The following is a 21003-nucleotide window of genomic DNA, read 5'->3' on the forward strand; positions in this document are numbered from 1 at the left end:
TTCCCAATCCGTCTCAGTGAGCCGTTACCATTTTTCCCTGTTTACTCATTTAGTTTTCTACAAGGCTTTTGAACAAAAGCTTTATTAAAATGTTTTTTTTTCTTATTGAAAAGCCTATTTGGGTTGGTAAGAGAGATTGCAGCTGAACGTCATGCTATTCGTACTTAACATTCACACAAGCACCTGCCAGTAGCCAGCACTGGATAGTAATTAGCAGCTGGCATTGTTAGTTCAATCACATTGAAGCAGTGATAATGCTGCAACAGGCACTCTCACTGAACTCAGGACATGTTTTATATTGAACCCAGGGCCTTGGATATTGTGCAGTGCATTGAATTATTGAATCAAAAGGGGAAGATAGCAGTATTTTCTGTCCTCATAATCAGTTTATCAAGATGTTCTATTTGGGGAATATCTTGGATCAATAGTTCCTTGAGGATGGCAAGTTGCATATGGAAGATTAATTGTGGTTATCCAAAATTCTGGTTTTAGTTTTAATTTATCCTGTAAATAAAATGGAGTATCTATAATGGCAGCTTGACAAGGTAAATACCGGCAAAAAGCACTCTGGTTTTTGATTAATACCCTTGCAATTTAGCCCTGGCTCCTCTTCATCACTGCAAGTTAATGATCTCTCGTCATCATTTCAGTGGCTGGAGAAAACTCTCAGATATATTGCTTCTGAGTGTGCATAATTGTCCTTGCAACAGCTTCCCTTTTGACATTATCAGGCAGCTCCTGATAGCCATTAAACCTCCCCATTATTAATTTATTTTCCAGCTAAGTGCTCCTTTAATGCTAATTAACATAACATTGATCATTTCTTGATGTGGGTTTCTATTCGCCTGTGTTGGGAGGCAGGGTGATGTCATGACTGTATTTCACTGCAGTGATGTTTCTGCTTTGTCTCTTTCTTTGATTAAATGTGTCTTGCTAATGAACAGTCATGGAATGAGCTGGATATCTGGTTGTGTTTCTCAGCTCAAACACTCAGCTCCCTGATTTCACAAGTGAGCAAAGGAAGGCAAGGTCTCTCTTCATGCCTAATAGCACGTACTGATCGGGTTCTCATAATCACATTAGTGATCTTTTCTAAACTGCTCTCAGTTATTCAAATATTACTAGATTAGTTCCTGTAATAAGAGGGACAGTTTGAACAGAACTGGCCAACAGTCTCTCTCAGGCTTAGAAGTATGAGAAGTGATCTCATCGAAACATATAAAAACTCTTGAAGAAGATGTGACAGGAGGATGAAGGAAGCTGGTCAGATAGCCTAGTACCAGCAGCCATAGTCCCAGAATTAGTCATCAGTCAGTTAGCACAGAGCTGAGGCAAACAGCTTGACTCTGGCAGCGGAGGTTTCAAAGGTTCACAACGCTGCGAGTTGTCAAGTGCATCAAAACTGAGGGGGAGTTTACAAAGGTTTATAAAATCACGAGGGATATTGATAAGGTGAATGACCGGTGTCTTTTTTCCAGGGTGGGGGATTTCAACACTAGGGGACGTTTTTTTTTAAGGTGAGAGGAGAAAGATTTAAAAAAGACACGAGGGGCAATTTTTGTTTTTAACGCAGAGAGCGGTTTGTGTGTGGAACAAACTTCCAGACTAAGTGGTGGATGCAAGTATAGTTACAATGTTTAAAAGATATCTGGGTAAGTACATGGATAGGAACAGTTTGGAGGGAAATGGGCCAGGAGCAGGCAGGTGGGTCTTGTCTATTTTGGGATTATGGTCGGCATGGACTGATTGGACCGAAGGGTCTGTTTCTGTGCTGTATGACTCTGTGACTCCTTACAATTAGGGGAAACGAAGATTAGGCAGGATGATCAGTCAGTCTTATTGAGTGGCAGAGCAGGCTGAATGAGTCAGCTGGCTTCTTGTGCTCCTGTTTCTAATGTTTCCATCACAGTTAGCATTGGCACAGGTGAAGGAAAGCCAGATCCCTGACACAGAAAAAAGTATTCCCGGCACAACTCAGGCTGTAGCTAAGCAGCGGGCAGTGAACCATCAACCATTGTTCATTAGCAAATGACCTTCTAGAATAACTTCAGATGTGGAGATTTATGGACACAGCATTCTTGATGTTGGTTAGGATTAGGACGTTGAGGCACTCAGCTCTGCTATTCAGTTATATCAGGGCTAACATTTACCTCATCTCCACTTTTCAACTGTAGCTCTACACTCCATGATGCCATGATTGGGCAAAATCTGTCTATCTCAGTCCTAAAAGATATTTAAGCCACCTCCCCCAACATCCACAGTGTGGGGTCCAGTGACAAATTTCAAGAACCATATTCCTAGAACAGTACTTCTCCATTTCACTCCAGCCTGGAATAACTTGGCTGTACTTTAAGATGAGATGAAATAAATTCTCTGTATCTAGCCCCATCAAATCCTTCTTTTATACTTTAACAAGGCGATACAGGTCAAGGTCATGCATGCTGCCTTCATTACTTAACCCTCTTAGTGAGATATTAAAGAGTTGATTTGCTCTGCTGACCTGCAAGAAATCAAATGCCCCAGGGGTAAGGTGGTGTGTCTTTAGCTTATACGTGGAATGTGGGAGGTTTACATGGCCATTTCCTTACCATTCAGGGATGATTTACATTGTCATCCAGAAATCAATACGAACATTACAGTTCGAATTTGACTACTCCCCTATAGTTAGGACAAACATTTTGCAACAGATTTGACCATTAAGGGATGATTACATTGTTGCTGGAGGTGGGGTGGTCACTGCATTGTACCTGGAGTAGCATGTGACTATGAGGGGATGGCTGAGGGTTGTCTTGTGGGCATACTAACTGTGATGTTGAGAGTTTTGTATAAAGGACAGACTGTTTCCTTTGTTCAGAGAGAGCTTTTGCCACGACTCTGGGAACCCTCCTAGGTGTGTGTTGAAGGTCTCTCCAGAGAGACCGCTGGACACGACTCGCAAGCATGGCAAAGAGTATTCAGGGTTTCTCCAAAGCTCGTACTGTACTGTACTTAATAAAATTTGGTTGCTTGTTCACACCAGTTGGTGTGTTGCAGTTGCATCACATTTGTAAGAATCTCAGAATAAAAGAACCTAACATCAGGCCTGGTATTATTCTGCTGGGCTGGTAACAATTCCACCCCCAGAGCCCAGAACAAAGAGCAGTTCTCCAGATGGGGCCTGAGGAAGTCTGTCTACTGTTGAAGCTTACCTTTATCACATTTGTGTTCCAAGCATCCTGCGAGATAAATGTAACTTTCTGGCAGCCTCTTTGATTGATTAGATTAAATCAGCTTACTTACACCTAACACTACGGGCAATTTAGCATGGCCAATTCACCTAATCTGCACATTTTTGGACCGTAGGAGGAAACTGCAGCACCCGGAGAAAATCCACGCAGACATGGGGAGAATGTGCAAACTCCACACAGACAGTCACCTGAGGCGGGAATTGAACCCGGGTCTCTGGCGCTGTGAGGCAACAGTGCTAACCACTGTGCCATCGTGCGTTTGCTGTTTACTGATTTTTTAAAAACATTTCAAAATTATAGCAGTTGTAAGGCTTAACAATTCTGCAGTATTTTCACCTCCAAATCATCACTCCCACTCTATAAACTAACATTAAAATCCCTGGAATAACCATGAAGTCAGGGAGCCAGCAAAACAAGTATGAGTAAAAAAAAGATACAATATGCCACTTTAAAATGTCAATATAACTCCTACAAATACTGGGACCCATCTATACACAGATATGCTCTTCAGCTTATCCGCCATCATTGAATGTAGGGTTGGAAGGAGATTATACAGGCCATTGAGCTTGTTCCATAAGACAAAGGAGCGGAACAGGCCATTCAGCACATCGAGTGTGCTGCATCATTCAATGAGATCATGGCTGCTTGGATAATCCTCAACTCCATTTTTCTGCTTTATCACAGAATCCTTGGTTCCTTTAATGATTACAAAGTGTCTCCATTCCGCCATTCAGTGGAGACTTCAGTTAAACTGCACCCCATAGCCCTTAATACTTAAGTTCACATGGAAATCTATCAACCTCAGATTGAAAATTTACAATTGTTCGAAGATGAATTATATTTGTGGAAGAGTGCGTGAAACGTACTCCACTGTTTGTGTAACTAAATGCTTGTAAACGTCATCCAGAGCCGCTGGCTCTGAATTTTAGATAGTTCCAACTCATCTTAAATTCCCAGCCAACAGAGAGGGTTCCATTCTGTCCAACCTTTCCCCTTGAAGGGCTCAACAAAATCATCCCCATATCTTTGAAATTCCAGGGAATTTCGCTTCCGCCCAAGATAATTTTATTCCTTTTCTTTATTCTATCATGGAATGTGGGAGTCATTGGCAAGATCAGCATTTGTTGCCCACTTCTAATTGCCCTTAACAAGGGGAATTGCCTCCTGGCTATTTTGCAGGGCAGTTAATAGGCAGCCACTTTGTTATGGAGTTAAATGTAGGCCAGACCAGGTAAGTACAGCAGATTTCCTTGCTTAAAGAACATCAGTGAACCAGATGGATCTTTACAATAATTGACGATAGTAATTAACAGTGATACATTTAATACAGAGAGGAGGAGAAATTACTTCTGTCAAAGGGTGGAGAATCAGTGGAATTCATTACCCCAGATTGTGATGGATGCTGGAACACTGAGTAAATTGAAGGAGGGGATAGACAGATTATTAAGTAGTAAAAGATAAAGGTAAAGTCACCATATTCTTACCAGAACCTATCCGTTCTGCTATTGGACAGAGAATGGTGGTTTAATCTTAATTTGAAGGTTATGGAGAACGTGCAGCAAAGTGGAGTTACGGCCAAGTTAAGATCAACCACAATCGAATTAAAATGGTATAGCAGACTCGACAGGCTGAAATACTAAGTCCTAGTTCCTATAAACCAGCTGTTAATTCCAGATTTATTAACAGAATTCACTCCAGTGGCTGTGGTGGATTTGAACCCATTTTCCCAGAGGGCTGAATTACTAGCTTATTGACATTACCACTGTACCACCATCTCTCCTTCCTAAGGCCTGGTGCCTGGGACCAGTCACTGCGTAACATCAGACTGCCATTGAGGTTTCTGTCAAATCCTTTCACAATGAACTGGAACATCATTTATCATTCACCAATGTTAGCAACGATGAATCATTTATTTGAGTATGACGTTACACTAAATACCTGGGCTTTAAGTGGAGCCAAGGTCACCTGGTAGGATTCCATGGAAACGGCAGCTGGAGACTGCTGGGTAACAGAGACAGGGAACTGAATTGCATCGACCATCAACTGACAGCAAAGAACCTGCAGCAAACAGAAACAGTCAACAACAAAGCTTTTTAAAAGAAAGAGTTTGGTTCCCATCACCCTTTCTTCCTGAAAATTCCTCTGTGTAGATATTCATAATTCTAAGCATTTAAAAAAAAAATTAAAGCAAAACATAACATTAGCAAGAGCTTGCAACTCTCATTCCTGATGAAGGGCTTATGCCCGAAACATCGATTTTCCTGCTCCTCAGATGCTGCCTGATCTGCTGTGCTTTTCCAGTACCACTCCAATCTTGACTCTAATCTCCAGCATCTGCAGCATCCACTTCTGCCTTGCAAACACAAAGTCAAACTGCTGTAGGAGACAGCTGATTGGGGAGCTGGCCATTAGATTTGGCTATAAATTGAGAAAGGGGAATGTGCAACAAGATCTTGAGTGGCCTTGTGCACCAGTCGCTGCAAGTGCAGCAGATGGTGAGGAAGGTAAATGATATGTTAGTGTTCATAGTGAGAGGAGTCGAGTACAGGAGCAGGGATGTCTTGCTACAAATATACAGGGCCTTGGTGTGACCACACTTGGAATATTGTGTGCAGTTGTGGTTTCCATATCTAAGGAAGATATGGAGGGAGTGCAGCAAAGGTTTACCAGACTCATTCCTGGGACGGCAGGACTGACATATGAGGAGAGGTTGAATTAATCAGGACTACTGTTGCTGGAGGGATCTCATAGAAATCTACAAAACTCTAACAAGACGAGACAGGGTGGATGCAGGAAGGATATTCCTGATGATGAGCAAGTTCAGAACCAGGGGGTAAATCATTTAGGATTGAGAATGAGGAGAAATGTCTTCAATCAGGATTGGTCAGCCAGTGGAGTTCACTGCCACAGAAAGCAGCTGAGGCCCTAACAGTAGGATTTCAAGAAGGAGTTGGATAAGGCAGTTGGGGCTAAAGAGATCAAAGGACATGGGGAAAAGCAGAAACAGGCTATTGACTTGGATCATAATGAATGGCAGAACAAGCTCAAAGGGCTGAATGGCCTAGTCCTGCTCCTATTTTCTATGTTTCTATGTAGCACCTCTCAAGGCCACCATACTTCTGTAAACACTTGACAGGCAGAGTCATTAAGATGTTCAACATGGAAACAGAACCTTCGGCCCAATTCGTCCATGCCGACCAGATATCCCAACCTAATCTAGTCCCATTTGCCAGCACTTGGCCCATATCCCTCTAATCCCTTCTACTCAACAGACCTATCCACATGCCTTTTAAATGTTGTAATTGTACCAGCCTCTATCACTTCCTCTGGCAGCTGTGTGTGAAAATGTTGCTCCTTAGGTCCCTTTTATATCTTTCCCCTCAAGCATTTTATTTTATTAACTGGTGGGACATGGGTATGGCTGACTCAGCCAGCATTATTGCCAGTCCCCTCTTGCCCTTCAGGTGGTGGTGATCAGCCATCTTCTGGAACTGCTGCAGTCCGCAATGCTGAGAGGGAGGCAGTTTGAGGATTCTGGGCAAAAGTGAGGACTGCAGACGCTGGAAACCAGAGTTTAGACCACATTGGTGCTGGAAAAGCACAGCAGGTTAGGCAGCATCCGAGGAGCAGGAAAATTGACATTTCGGGCAAAAGCCCTTCATCAGTTTGAGGATTCTGACCCAGTGACACTGAAGCAGTGGCAATATATTTCCAGGTCAGAAAATTGTAGCATTTATAGGAAAGGCAGCAAGCAATCTGTACTTAGCAAATGCTTGCCAATAGCTAAGTACAACTGGATCAGTCTTTACAAACATTTTTTGGTTAAAGAACTCTTTAACATACTATGAAACTTTGTGGAAAAAATTCCTTTGTCCTTCTCATCAGTTAAAATCAAAACAAAATAAAATAATTTTTTTAAAACATTATTTAGGGATGAGGATGTCACCGGCTAGATCAGCATTTATTGCTCATCCCTAATTGCCCAGAGTCAACCACATTGCAGTGGGTCTGGAGTCACATGTAGGCCAGACCAGGAAAGGATGGCGGTTTCCTTCCCTAAAGGACATTAGTGAACCAGATAGTTCTTATTCTGACAATCGAATCATGGTCACAATTAGACTTTTAATTCCAGTTATTTTTAAATGAATTCAAATACTACCATCTGCTGTGGTGGGATTCGAACTCAGACTCCCAGAATATTATAAGGGTCCCTGGATTATATCACTAGGCCGTCACCTCTCCAAACTATAATGTTAAATACCGCATATCTGTAATATAACTGTACAATGCTAACTAAACATACATATTTCATTTCAGTTTTTTTGACACAGTTTTAAAGAAACTACTTCTGTATCTGTTGGCATTTTAAAATTATTTGAAAATTGCATTAAACCATTTGGTCATGGGTTCTCGGGAAAAACATAAGTGGAGTTGAGGATTATTGAATCTGACAATGATCTCAATGAATAGCAGAACAGACTCAATGAGCTGAGTAGCCTCTTTCTGCTTTGACCTCTTATAGTTTCTTTTGCAATCCTGGGGGATGCTAGTTGAAAAACACTGAAACATCTTTGTTTCGATGATGCAGATTGAGAGATAAATATAGGTCAGGACGCCAGGGATAACTCCTCTCCTTTGAAAAGGGTGCCATGAGATCTTTTACCTCCACCTGAATGGGCAGACAGGCCTTAGTACAAAATCTCATTTGAAAACCAGTGACTCTGACAGGCAGGACCTCCTCGTTATCACACTTGAGTGTCAGTCTTGGTCTTTGCTTTCAAATGGGACCTGAATCTGGAACATTCTGCCTCAGAAGCAGGAACACTACCAACCAGACCACAGCTGAACACAGAAATGTATCATCATTGAATCCTAACAGCGTGGAAGCAGGCTATTCAGCCCATTCAGGCCACACCGACCCTCCAAAGAGCATCACACCCAGACCCTATCCCTGTAACCTTGCATTTCCTGTGGCTAACCCACCTAACTTACACATCCCTGGACACTATGGGAGATTTAGCATGGCCAATCTACCTAACCTGCAAATCTTTGGATGTGGGAGGAAACCAGAACATCCAGATGAAACATAGACACAGGGACAGTGTGCAAACTCCACAAACAGTTGCCCAATGCTGGAATCGAACCCTGGTTCCTGGCACTGTGAGGCAGCAATGCTAACCACGGAGACACCGTTCCGCCCACTCTTAACAGTGTCTTAACAGAATAATTTGAATAATGTTTGCTGATCCCCGTTTTATTGTTTCATGCCAGTTTGACTGGAAATGTGATTTAGAGATGCTCCTTAACAATTAGCATCTGACAATGCTGCAAACAACTAGTCTGTGCTGGCAAAACTGAAGGCGATGGTTTCTGAAGAAGACAACTATGAAATGCTGCTGTTGTGGAACATGGGAGTAGGATTCTAGAACTACTTACTGATATGGAACAAAACAGCAACTTTGTAGATTCAAGACAGAGATTGCCAGATCTTTGAACATTGAGGGAGTCAGCTGGTATGCAGATAAGACAAAAAGATGGAATTGAGGTAGTAGATCAGCCATGACCTTTTTGTTCAAGAGCATGCCTTATATCTGCTCCTGTTTTTAAATGTTATCTTGTGCCATGACGACTTCAGCTTACGTTGCAACTTCTGTCTAGTTCAGCGATTAATATACTTTGCAGATTCCTCCCTCAGTTTCTTTGGGCAGGAAGTTGGAGGGAAGTAAAAACATCGAAAATCTAATGAGGTGTTGAAAATGGGGTGTGTGTACAAAAGGCTTATACAATTTTTGACCATAACCTTTGACCCGGAGAGGTTATTTATCTTGGTAAAGAGTTTTGATAAGTCCACACCACAGTGTGAAGTGACAGTGGTTGTTATACACACAAAGATAACTGCATTTAAATAGGTTTGAATCCACACTTTTAGTTAGAATTTCACTTCAGTTAACCACAGATCTTAAAACTTTCACCCTGCTGATTACTAGCTCTCCATATTTATACGATCAATCCAAACCATATTAACCCTTAACTATCATGTCTATCACCCTGTACTCTTTCCATTAGATCTCAGGGATTCCTTCAGACCACATTAGCACTCTCCACTGATCCCTTTTGACACAGCTAGCCTGTTGCTTCCTCCCATCGCCCGTGTCTATACATTCCATTCACTAACACTGGGGAACACAATCAGGTTCCAGTCTCACTCTAGCCAGTTAAGTCAAAAATCCAGTTGAGGGCAGTACAAAGAGTACAGTTACAGGGTTGTCTTTCACAACAGACCTTGCACTTCAAAACTAGCCGGTCGCTTCGGTGGACAGAAACAACTTATTATGAAGAGGCAGAGGGGACTATTTTTCCCCTGGTGTCCTGGCTCAATATGTATCTTTCAACTGACCTCATACTATCAGATTATTATTGCATTAGTGTTTATGGTACACTGGGAGAAGGTGAGGACTGCAGATGCTGGAGCGTCAGGGTCGAAAAGTGAGGTGCTGGAAAAGTGCAGCAGGTCAGGCAGCATCCGAGGAGCAGGAGAGTCAACGTTTCGGGTGTAAGCCCTTCATGAGGAAGGGCTAATGGTACACGGTTTATGGTACACTGCTGTGTGGAAGTAGCCATCATGTTTCCAAATCCCGAATACTGACATCTTGTTCTATCTATATTGTTTTCTTTATTCTTTCATGGGTTGCAGGTAATACTGCCAGGGCCAGTATTCGTTGTCCATTCCTAATTGCCCTTGACCCACAGACTGGTTTGCTAAGATTATTTTAGATGGCAGTCAAGGGTCCACCATATTGCTGTAGGTCTGGAGTCAGACCAGGTAAGGGCCACAGATTTCCTTCACTAAACCTCTTTAGTGAGCCCAATGCATTTGTACCATAATCGATGATAGTTATACAGTTACTATTAAACTAGGTACCATAAGCAGAAGTAGGCCATTTGGCCCCTCGGGCCTACTCTACTATTTGATAGAGTTATGGCTGAACTGATTGTGACCTCAAATCCATAAGACTTAGGTACCCCCTGACAAGCTTTCACTCCTTTGTTGAACAAATACCTATCCACCTCTGCCTTTCAAAATATCCATGCACTCTGCTTTTGCTGCATTTTCAGGAGTAGAGTTCCAAAGGCCCACAATCCATGGAGTAAAAATGCTACCCAGTCTCTGGGACAGCATGGTGGCTCAGTGGTTAGCACTACTGCCTCACAGCGCCAGGGACCCGGGTTTGATTCCCGCCTCGGGCGACTCTGTGAAGTTTGCACATTCTCCCAGTGTCTGTGTGCGTTTCCTCCAGGTGCTCCGGTTTCCTCCGACAGTCCAAAGATGTGCAAGTCAGGTGAATTGGCCATGCTAAATTGCCCATAGTGTTAGGTGCATTAGTCAGAGGGGAAAGGGTTGCTCTTTGGAGGGTCAGTGTGGACTGGTTGGGCTGAAGGGCCTGTTTCCACACTGTAGGGAATCTAATCATGTGCAGGCCAGGTGAATTGGCCATGCTAAATTGCCCATAGTTTTAGGTGCATTAGTCAGGGGTAAATATAGGGTAGGGGAATGGGTCTAGGTGTGTTAGTCTTCAGAGGATCAGTGTGGACTTGTTGGGCTAAAGGGTCTGTTTCTATACTGCAGGTTATCTAATCTAATCTGCATTTTAAATTGGCAAATCCTGGTTTTGAGGAAACGAGACTAGCTTTCAATTCCAGATTTACTAACTTACCATACTCTGTTCGGATTGGTCTGTACATGTCACGTGACTGATGCTTGCTGTTGAGGGTAGCTGCGGTCCCTCTTCAAAACTGATCTGCACAGAGCTCTGAAATAAAGACAAACAAAGAATAAATAAAAAATGCAAAAGCACCAATCACAGACCACTGACTCACACAGCATAGTCACCAATTAAAACATTTGATTGGAAAAAATCCAGACAAAGGAATATCTTCCAGTTTTATTGGCAGCTTTAAGACCTTACTTCTCTCAGTCATGGCTCAGATTCACAAGATCCGGGGAAGAAATCCCACTCCAAGACACAAGAACAAGTTGACGCTCCACTATGGTACTGAGGGAGTGTCACATTGCTGCAGATGACGTCTTTCAGATTAGACAATAAACTGAAGCCATGTCCACTGAGGTGATAGAGAGCATGTTTCTTTTCACAGAATTCACCTCATGAAATAAGTGACCATCCAGCACTGAAAATGCACTTTGATCAAAAGGAGGCGGCCCTTGGCTCCACCAATCCGTGGTTACCCATTCTCCTGTAAATTGTCCTCCTCTTTCAGAACAGCCACTGCACATCAGAATGTGAACCAGCCTGAGATACTTCTGACAGATATGATCATCAATTTTTACAACTCATTTCTTCTCGGTTTTGTTAGGAGTTTGGAGGAAGGAGGTAGATTTGAGATTTGCCACAGGACTGGTAATCAAAATCTAATTCTTTCACAGGATACGAACATCTCTGTTAGGTCAGCATTTGTGGCTCATCTCTAACTTCCCTGCAGGAGGGGCTGGTGAGTCATCCTCCAGGACTGCTAGAGGCCCACTTGGTGTGGCTGTACCTGTGACTTGGTGAGAAAGGGAGTTCCAAGATTTGATCACGCACTTACGAAGGAACAACAATCTCACTCCCATCACGATTCCACAGCTGTAGAATGTGCCACTTCATTCAATTGGTCGGGTCTTTCATAAAAGCAACTGTGAAGCTAACTGTGATGCAGGAGTAAAGCTCTCACATCTGGAAAGGAAGGTCTAGGGTCAAGTCCCACCTCAAGATGTGATGGCCAAGGAGGTGTGATATAACACAGTCATACAGCATGGAAACAGACCCTTCGGTCCAACTTGTCCATGCTGACCAGGCATCCCAAACTGACCTAGTCCCATTTGCCAACATTTGGCCCATATCCCTCTAAATCCTTCCTATTCATATACCCATCCAGATGCCTATTAAATGTTGTAATTGCACCAGCCTCCACCACTTCCTCTGTCAGCTCATTCCACACATGCCCCACTCTCTGCGCAAAGATGTTACCTCTCAGGTCCTTTTCAAATCTTTCCCTTCTCACCCTAAACCTATGCCCTCTAGTTTTGGACTTGCCCACTCTAGGAAAAAGACTTTGGCTATTCACCCTATCCATGCCCCTCATGATTTTATAAACCTCTCTGAGGTCACACCTCAGCCTCTGATGCTCCAGGGTAAAAAGCCCCAGCCTATTCAACCTTTTCCTATAGCTCAAACCCTCCAGTCCCAGCAACATCTTTGTAAATCTTTTCCACACACTCTCAAGTTTAACAACACCCTTCCTGTAAAAGGGCACATCTGACCAGGTTGATTATTAAAAAAAGTGAAACAAAGCCACAAGAGCTTTTCTGTAACACCAGCTGGATTCATTGAACATTCTGCAGGGCAATCCATGCCTAATTAATTAAATTCACCAGATGTTTCTGCCACTCTGTCATTTTTGAATACTAATGTGTTCATTACTCCACCAAGTCTTTGTTGTACATCTGATAGGAGTACAAGGAGATTACAGCATTAGGCAACACACACACGTGTGCTGAGGGTCTTTAGGATAGATTGTGACATTAGAGGAATCTGAACGCAATTAGTGGCGTGATAAATTTAGCAATGTTTTAAAGTACCCAGTAGATCAAATTGAGCATGGAATGTTTCAGCCCAGGGTGAAAGGTTAAACTCATGCCCATAATCCTTGTGGCAGTGGCTTGGCTAAACTTTAAACCACAAGAAATGGTAGAGAAAGAAATCATTTTTAGTTTTTCAGGAAACCGTTTATGTCCAATGGAGGATATCAGTGTTGTTCACTTTAAAATCAATCCAAAAAATTAACAGAATGCTATTAATATATTTTAAGATGAGGTCTATATGAGTCATGTATTTGCATCAAATCAGCACAGCAATTAGTTTACACGATGGAAATTTTTGGCCTTTTGTTTTAAATGGCTCAGCAAGCAACGACAGCTCACACAGCCATGCTAAAATGTGGAGAAGTGACCACAAGCGAAACCAAAAAGCAAACTGTTTTCATTTTTAAAAAAATGCTGAGACACAAGGTTGGCTTGTAATGACAGTATCATCAAGTTATGGGAGAGCAACAACGCAGCTAGGTCCTTGCAATCATAGAATCCCTACTTGTGGAAAGAGGCCATTCAGCCCATCGAATCCACGCCAACCCTCCAAAGAACGTCCCACCCGGCTTTATCTCTGTGCCTCACTGTGGCTAATCTACCGAGCCTAACTCTGTAGTTCTGCATATCCCAGAGCTAATCCAGCTAGCCTGCACATCTTTGGACTGTGGGAGGAAACCAGAGCACCTAGTGGAAATGCACTCAGACACATGAAGAATAAGCAAACTCCACACAGACGGTGGAATTGAACCCAGGTCCCTGGTGCTGTGAGGCAGCAGTGCTAACCACTAAGCCCCCTTGCCCTCCATAGTTTGGATCTATTTTTACATTGTCTGTCAACCAATCCAAAGCCACCTCCCATCTGCAATATTTTTAGAACCAAGAGAAAAGAGTCCTTAAAATAAACCAAAAAAAGCACACATTTTTAATTCCTCCAAACAATTTCTCTTGGGTTGCTTGCAGAAGTTTAAGCTTATATTCCTGAAGATGCTGGGGCAATCCTGAAGAGACAGCAATCTGGGGTGTGGGCTCAGTTCTTCACAAAGGCCTCACATTTCGTTCTCAAATACTGTACAAACCTCAGGGTCTGACGTGGTGTCTCTGGGAAATTGAAGATTAATCTCCAGGCCACTCACTACTGAGAGCAACCAGGGAGGTAAATCATTCGAGCATTAAAATTTTAAAAAACCTGTGTTTTCATTCTCGTTTTAGATTAGATTTCCTACAGTGTGGAAACAGGCCCTTCGGCCCAACAAGTCCACATCCACCCTCCAAAGGGCAATCCACCCAGACCCTTTCCCCTACATTTACCCCTGACTAATGCACCTAACACTACGGGCAATTTAGCATGGCCAATTCACCTGACCTGCACATTTTTGGACTGTGGGAGGAAAGCAGAGCACCCAGAGGAAACCCACACAGACACTGGGAGAATGTGCAAACTCCACACAGACAGTTGCCCGAGGTGGGAATTGAACCCAGGTCCCTGGCGCTGCGAGACAGCAGTGCTAACCACTGTTTGATTGAGCATCGTCAATTACTAGTTTTGACAATATTGGGGATGGAATTAAAAAGGTTGTTGGAGAGTCCAATGTGACACCACTTCCACTTCCTCCACCAATGATGTTCAGTAGCAGCAGTGAGTACTGTCTACAAGATGTACTGCAGAAATTTACCAAGGCTTCATAGACAGCATCTTCCAAACCCACAATCATTTTCATCTGGAAGTACAAGAGCTTTAGATACATGGGAGCACCACCACCTGCAAGTTCCCCTCCAAGCCACTCACCATCCTGACTTGGAAATATATTCCTGTTCCTTTACTGTTGCTGGGTCAAAATCCTGGAATTCCTACACAACACCATTGCGGATCTGCCTACAGCACATGGACTGCAGCGGTCCAAGCAGGCAGCTCACAACCACCTTCTCAAGGGCACCTAGGGACGGGGCAGTAAATGCTGGACTAGCCGGCAATGCCCACATCCCACAATGGGGTAGCCACGACAAATTCCCAACTGACAAGGACACTGCAAAGATTGATATGTTAAACAGCCAACGGTAGGAGGTTGACATTAGGGTGGTTGGGGCAAGAGGTCACGCGACAAAACCTCCAGAACTATGGCCAGCCACAGTTGACAAATCAAGTGGTGGCAGGTGGTGAACTGGGACCAGGTGACTCCTGCCATAGGGTGAGGCAAGAATCAACAATGGAGCATCAGCACACATCTTCTGGCAGCTATCTTGGGGGTGTCTCTGGAGGATGCTGGGATCTGGCTATCCCTAACTCTCCTTGTTGCCATGGTGAACTGCCCTTTGTATGCCTTACATTATATTTCCCATTGCAGTTGAGGCCACAATCAGGTACGTATCTAATCTGTGCCGTATCCTTCTTGATTCTTGTAGGGGCACAACCAGTTTCTCCTGATCTACTGTATCCAAACCACTAATGAATTTGAAAACTTCTATCAGATATCCTCTTAACCACCTTTACTTCAAGGAGATCAGCCCAATGGCTCCAAACCATTCTCAGATACGAAGTTGCTCATTCCTGGAACCCTTCTCTTCTGCACTCTTTCCAACGCGTTTGCATCTTTCATATAACATAGCACCCAGAACTCTACACTATACTCCAGCTGAGGTCCAAAAGTGCCTTGTGTAGGTTTGGTATGGTCACTCCTTTGTCTGTACTCTATCCCCCCACCTATTAATAAAGTCCAGGATGTTGTATGCTTTATTAACTGCTCTCGCAACCTGCCACTTTCAATGATCCATAGATATATACATCCAGGTGCCTCTACTCCTGCACTTCCTTCCCCTCCCCCAAAGCAACAGTAACGAGTTGCTAACATGAATTAAAACTGCATCTTATTAACCACAAAACACTCTTTCAGTTAGACCAGGAAGTGGTTTTGGTCTACTAAAAGGATGGTGACAGCAACTCCACCATGAATACCAGGCATATGATATACCATGTATAATATAGTATAGGGACGAGCTGACCAATGCCCTAGAGTCCTTCGAAAAGGATAAAACTCCCGGAAGCGACGGCTTACCAGTCGAGCTCTATTCTGCTCTGTGGGACTTGATTGGCCAGGACCTGCTGGAGGTGTATGTCAGTATGCTTCGGGCAGGTACCATGAGTGAATCCATGAGGAAAGGCATCATCACCCTCATCTACAAGCGGAAGGGGAGGAGGGAGGAACTCAAAAATTGGAGACCAATCTCACTGTTGAATGCGGATTACAAAATTCTGTCAAAGGTAATCGCCAACCGGGTCAGGTCTGCTCTGGGGTCGGTGATTCACCCTGACCAAACCTGTGCTGTGCTGGGCAGCAAGACCGCTGAGAGTCTCACACTCCTCAGGGATACGATCGCCTACGTGCAGGACAGAGGGCTGGACACCTGCCTGATCAGCCTGGACCAGGAGAAAGCCTTTGACAGGATATCACACAGGTATATGAGAGATGTTCTCTCCAAAATGGGCTTTGGGGAGGGAATCTGCAATTGGATCAGACTGCTCTACACCAACATTGTCAGTGCAGTCTCAATCAATGGGTGGGAATCAGATAGCTTCCCAGTCAGATCTGGAGTCAGGCAGGGCTGCCTTCTCTCTCCTGCCTTGTTTGTGTGTTGCATAGAGCCATTTGCCGAGTCCATCAGGAAGGATGCGAGCCTGAGAGGGGTGACTATTCCTGGCAGCGGGGGCCTGCAGGTTAAGGCCTCCCTGTACATGGACGACGTCGTCGTTTTCTGCTCGGCTCCGCTGTCCGTGCGCAGACTCATGTGCATATGTGACCAGTTCGAACGGGCCTCGAGGGCCAAGGTAAACCGAGGCAAGAGCGAGGCCATGCTCTTCGGGAACTGGGCCGACCAATCCTCAATCCCCTTCACCGTCAGGACCGACCACCTGAAGGTGCTGGGTATTTGGTTCGGGGGGGGGGGGGCGGGTGTGCGCCAAGTCTTGGGAGGAGCATATCAGCAAAGTGAGGCAGAAACTGGTCAGATGAAGCTACGGTCGCTCTCCATCGCGGGAAAAAACCTGGTCATCAGGTGTGAGGCACTGTCACTGCTATTATACGTGGCACAGGTCTGGCCTATTCCCAGAACCTGTGCCGCTGCAGTCACCCGGGCCATCTTCCAGTTTATATGGAGGTCAAATATGGACCGGGTCCGAAGGGACTCGCTGTACAAAGATCTGGGCAAAGGGGGAAAAAAATACACCCAATGCCACCCTCACCCTGATGGCCACCTTTGTGTGTGGCTGCATCAAGCTGTGCGTGGATCCCCGGTATGCAAACATCAAGTATCACTACATACTGAGGTTCTACCTGTCCCCGGTGTTGCGAAGGATGGGCCTGGCCTTGCTGCTGCGGAACGCTCAGAGTAGTTGAACTGTTCTGTATCACCTGTCCTTCGTGGAGAAGTTTATGAAGAAAAACACCTTTGACCACAAGTCCATCAGGAAGTGGTCAGGAAAAGGAGAGGGTGGATCCTATCGAGCATTTCCCTGAGCAGACTGTCAAAGCCATTTGGCAGAATGCCTCATCGCCAGAACCTTTCAACAAGCACCAAGACGTGGCTTGGCTGGTGGTGAGAAAGGCTCTGCCTGTGAGATCCTTTATGCATGCCTGGATTCTCAGCCGCACCGCATGCTGCCCTCGAAGCGGCTGCGGGGGGGAGGAGACTATCACACACCTCCTTCTGGAATGTGCCTAAGCAGAAGAAGTTTGGAGAGGAATGCAGTGGTCTTTGTCGAGGTTCGTCCCGAGCAGCGCCGTGACGCGGGACTCTGTGCTCTACAGCCTGTTCCCCGGGACGCACACCGAGATGAACATCAACTGTGCCTGGAGGATCATCAACTCGGTGAAGGACGCTCTCTGGGCGGTCCGAAACCTGTTGATCTTCCAGCTGAAGAAGTTGACCCCAAATGAGTGTTGCAGACTGGCACATTCCAAGGTCCAGGACTACGTGTTGAGGGATGCGCTGAAGCTTGGGGCAGCTGCAGCCAAGGTGGGGTAAGACCACCGTGTAACATCTGCCTGCCTAAAGAAGAACGCCTCAGCTAAAAATGTAAACGTACAGACCTGTAAATAGGAATGATTACTCTGTTTTCAGTATGCAAACAAATGGAATGTTTACATATGTATGGCATGTCCAACTGTACAGACCATTAAAGTATTTTATGAATAAAGTATATTTTTGAAATATAAAAAAAGTATAGGGAGCCAATTTGCACTTATAACAGCTCCCAGCCAAGCAACATCTAGATTTTAAAATCCTTTTTCTTGATTTCAAATCCCTCCATTACTTTGTTCTCCCTCAGTCTGATCTCCTCCAGCAACACAATGCTCCAAATTCACGTGTAATCCTTGAATTGGAACCTGCAGAATTCAAAACTGCAGCCCAAGGACTGTGTGTCCTTGTGCAGGAATCACGAAAGATTACTATCCAAGTCCACAGACAAATGGGCTGCTGCCTTTATTTCAATGACGTGGAAGTGCCGGTGTCAGACTGGGGTGGACAAAGTCAGAAGTCACATGACACCAGCTTATAATCCAACAGGTTTATTTAAAATCACAAGCTTTCACAGCACTGCCCCTTCGTCAGGTGATATAATCTGGTGTCGTGTGGCTTCTGACTTTACTTCAAAAGGAATGACGTATATAAATATTAATAGAACTATACATGGCACAAGTCAGACACAACAGGAATACAGCAAGCAGTTTTGGGCCCTTTATCCAGGAAAGATATACAGACATTGTAGGCAGTCCAAAGAAAGTTCACTAAGTTGATTCTGGGTATGGAGAGATTTTATTATAAAGAGGTTGAGTAATTTCAGCCTTTACATCGGAGTTTAGGAGAATACAAGGAGACCTTTTTGAAGCATAGAAGATTCCTGGAAGCTTAACAGGGTATGTATGGAGAGGTTATACAGTATATGGAGAGGTTATATATGGAGAGATTGTTTCCCCTTGTGGGGGAGTCTAGCACTAGATGGCATAATCACAGAATAAGGGATCATGTGTTTAAGATAGAGATGAGGAGGAATTTCTTCCTTCTGTGAATCTGTGGAAACTCTTTATCATCCAGGGTTGTAGAAACTGGGTCATTAAATATATTGAAAGCTGTGATAGACAGATTTTTAATTAGTAAAGGAATCAAGGTTTCTGGGGATAAGGCAGAGCTGTAGCGTTGAAGATGATTAGATCAACCATGATCTCAAGTGAACAGCAGAGTAGACTCAATGGCCTACTTCTGATCCAACATCTCATGCCCTCACAGAACCTCTCGACAATCCCAATTTTGATTGTTCCATCAGAGTCGCAGTGCTCTTAGTACTGCGATCCCAAATTCTGGAATATCTTCCCTGTACCTCTCATTTTCACCTCTTTCCTTTAAGACCTTTCTGGGTGGCACAGTGGCTCAGTGGCTAGCACTGTTGCCTCACTGCGTCAGGGACCCTGGTTCGATTCCAGCCTCGGGCGACTGTCTGTGTGGAGTTTGCACATTCTCCCAGTGTCTGCATGGGTTTTCTCCGGGTGATCCAGTTTCCTCCCACAATCCAAAGATTGCAGGTTAGACTAACTGGCCATGCTAAATGCACATAGTGTTCAGGGATGTGTAGGTTAGGTGCATTAATCAGGGGTAAATGTAGGATAATAAGGTAGAGAAATAGGTCTGGGTGGGTTACTCTTTGGAAGGTCAGTGTGGGCCGAAGGGCCTGTTTCCACACTGTAGGGATTCTATGAAGGCTCTCCTTAAAATCTACTTCTTGAACTAAATTTATAGCTATTTGACCTCATATCCCCTGATGTGTCTCAGCGTCCTTTTTTTAAATAATGTTTCAACGAAGGACCTTAAAACATTGAAAGCACTATACCAACCTAAGTTGTTGTTGAGGACCAAGGTCCTTTTCTGTGGAAATTTCTCACCCAGCAGGCTGCTACAAAACTGGTTACACCAGCTGGGAGATATGCAGAAACTGTTTCACCAAATAAATGAACCTTAACCTTATACGGTCAAAGGAATTCACACTGCAAAATCAAAAGTGTTATTCAAGTCCTGAGAGTTATGCTTTCGAAATCCAAGATTAAGTCAGTTAACCTTGTACATTAATCACATGGCATTTAACTCAGAGTGATGAGAATACAATGGGCTTTTGCAAATACCTAGAGAGGAGGTAGATATGAGAAAGGCCAGTGATATGGATAGGAGACAATAGACTTGATTCTGAGAGACAGGCTCTAGTTGATCAGGTTCAGTTCTGGCTATTGATTTGATCATTTGTAATCTGCTTATTTAAACAGCTTCCAATTGTTGGGCTTGCAATAAATCTCCAGAATCGTTGAGTTGCGGGGAGGTGGTGCACTGGTAATCTAGAATCAAGATTAGAGTGGTGCTGGAGAAGCACAGCAGGTCAGGCAGCATCCGAGGAGCAGGAAAAAAAAAATCGAGGTTTCAGGCAAAAGCCCAAAACATCGATTTTCCTGCGCCTCGGATGCTGCCTGACCGGCTGTGCTTCTCCAGCACCACTCTAATCTGGACTCTGATCTCCAGCATCTCCAGGGCGGCACGGTGGCACAGTGGTTAGCACTGCTGCCTCACAGCGCCAGAGACCCGGGTTCAATTCCCGCCTCAGGCGACTGACTGTGTGGAGTTTGCACGTTCTCCCCGTGTCTGCGTGGGTTTCCTCCGGGTGCTCCGGTTTCCTCCCACAGTCCAAAGATGTGCAGGGCCAGGTGAATTGACTATACTAAATTGCTCGTAGTGTTAGGTAAGGGGTAAATGTAGGGGTATGGGTGGGTTTCGCTTCGGCGGGTCGGTGTGGACTTGTTGGGCCGAAGGGCCTGTTTCCACACTGTAATCTAATCTAATCATGGGCGGCACGGTGGCACAGTGGTTAGCACTGCTGCCTCACAGCGCCTGAGACCCGGGTTCAATTCCCGCCTCAGGCGACTGACTGTGTGGAGTTTGCACGTTCTCCCCGTGTCTGCGTGGGTTTCCTCCGGGTGCTCCGGTTTCCTCCCACAATCCAAAGATGTGCAGGTTAGGTGAATTGGCCATTCTAAATTGCCCGTAGTGTTAGGTAAGGGGTAAATGTAGGGGTATGGGTGGGTTTCGCTTCGGCGGGTCGGT

The 21003-nt window shown here is 44.5% G+C and overlaps 1 protein-coding gene across 2 annotated transcripts in view; it reads right to left on the bottom strand.

The window, feature by feature from the left end:
- The window catches only part of c2cd2l (c2cd2 like), a 163200-nt gene that overhangs the window by 39779 nt on the left and 102418 nt on the right, over positions 1-21003 (bottom strand). For both annotated transcript variants that reach the window (XM_043676586.2, XM_043676587.2), the window contains exons 2-3: positions 10943-11038; positions 5166-5285 (exon numbers count right to left, since the gene is read on the bottom strand). In XM_043676586.2, the coding sequence (XP_043532521.2) occupies positions 5166-5285; positions 10943-11038 (216 nt within the window). The remainder of the gene's footprint in view (positions 1-5165; positions 5286-10942; positions 11039-21003) is intronic.

This window comes from Chiloscyllium plagiosum, unplaced genomic scaffold (assembly GCF_037043375.1).
Source record: "Chiloscyllium plagiosum isolate Xiang-an unplaced genomic scaffold, Cpla_swu_hap1 HiC_scaffold_29, whole genome shotgun sequence".
Classification (NCBI taxonomy): domain Eukaryota; kingdom Metazoa; phylum Chordata; class Chondrichthyes; order Orectolobiformes; family Hemiscylliidae; genus Chiloscyllium; species Chiloscyllium plagiosum.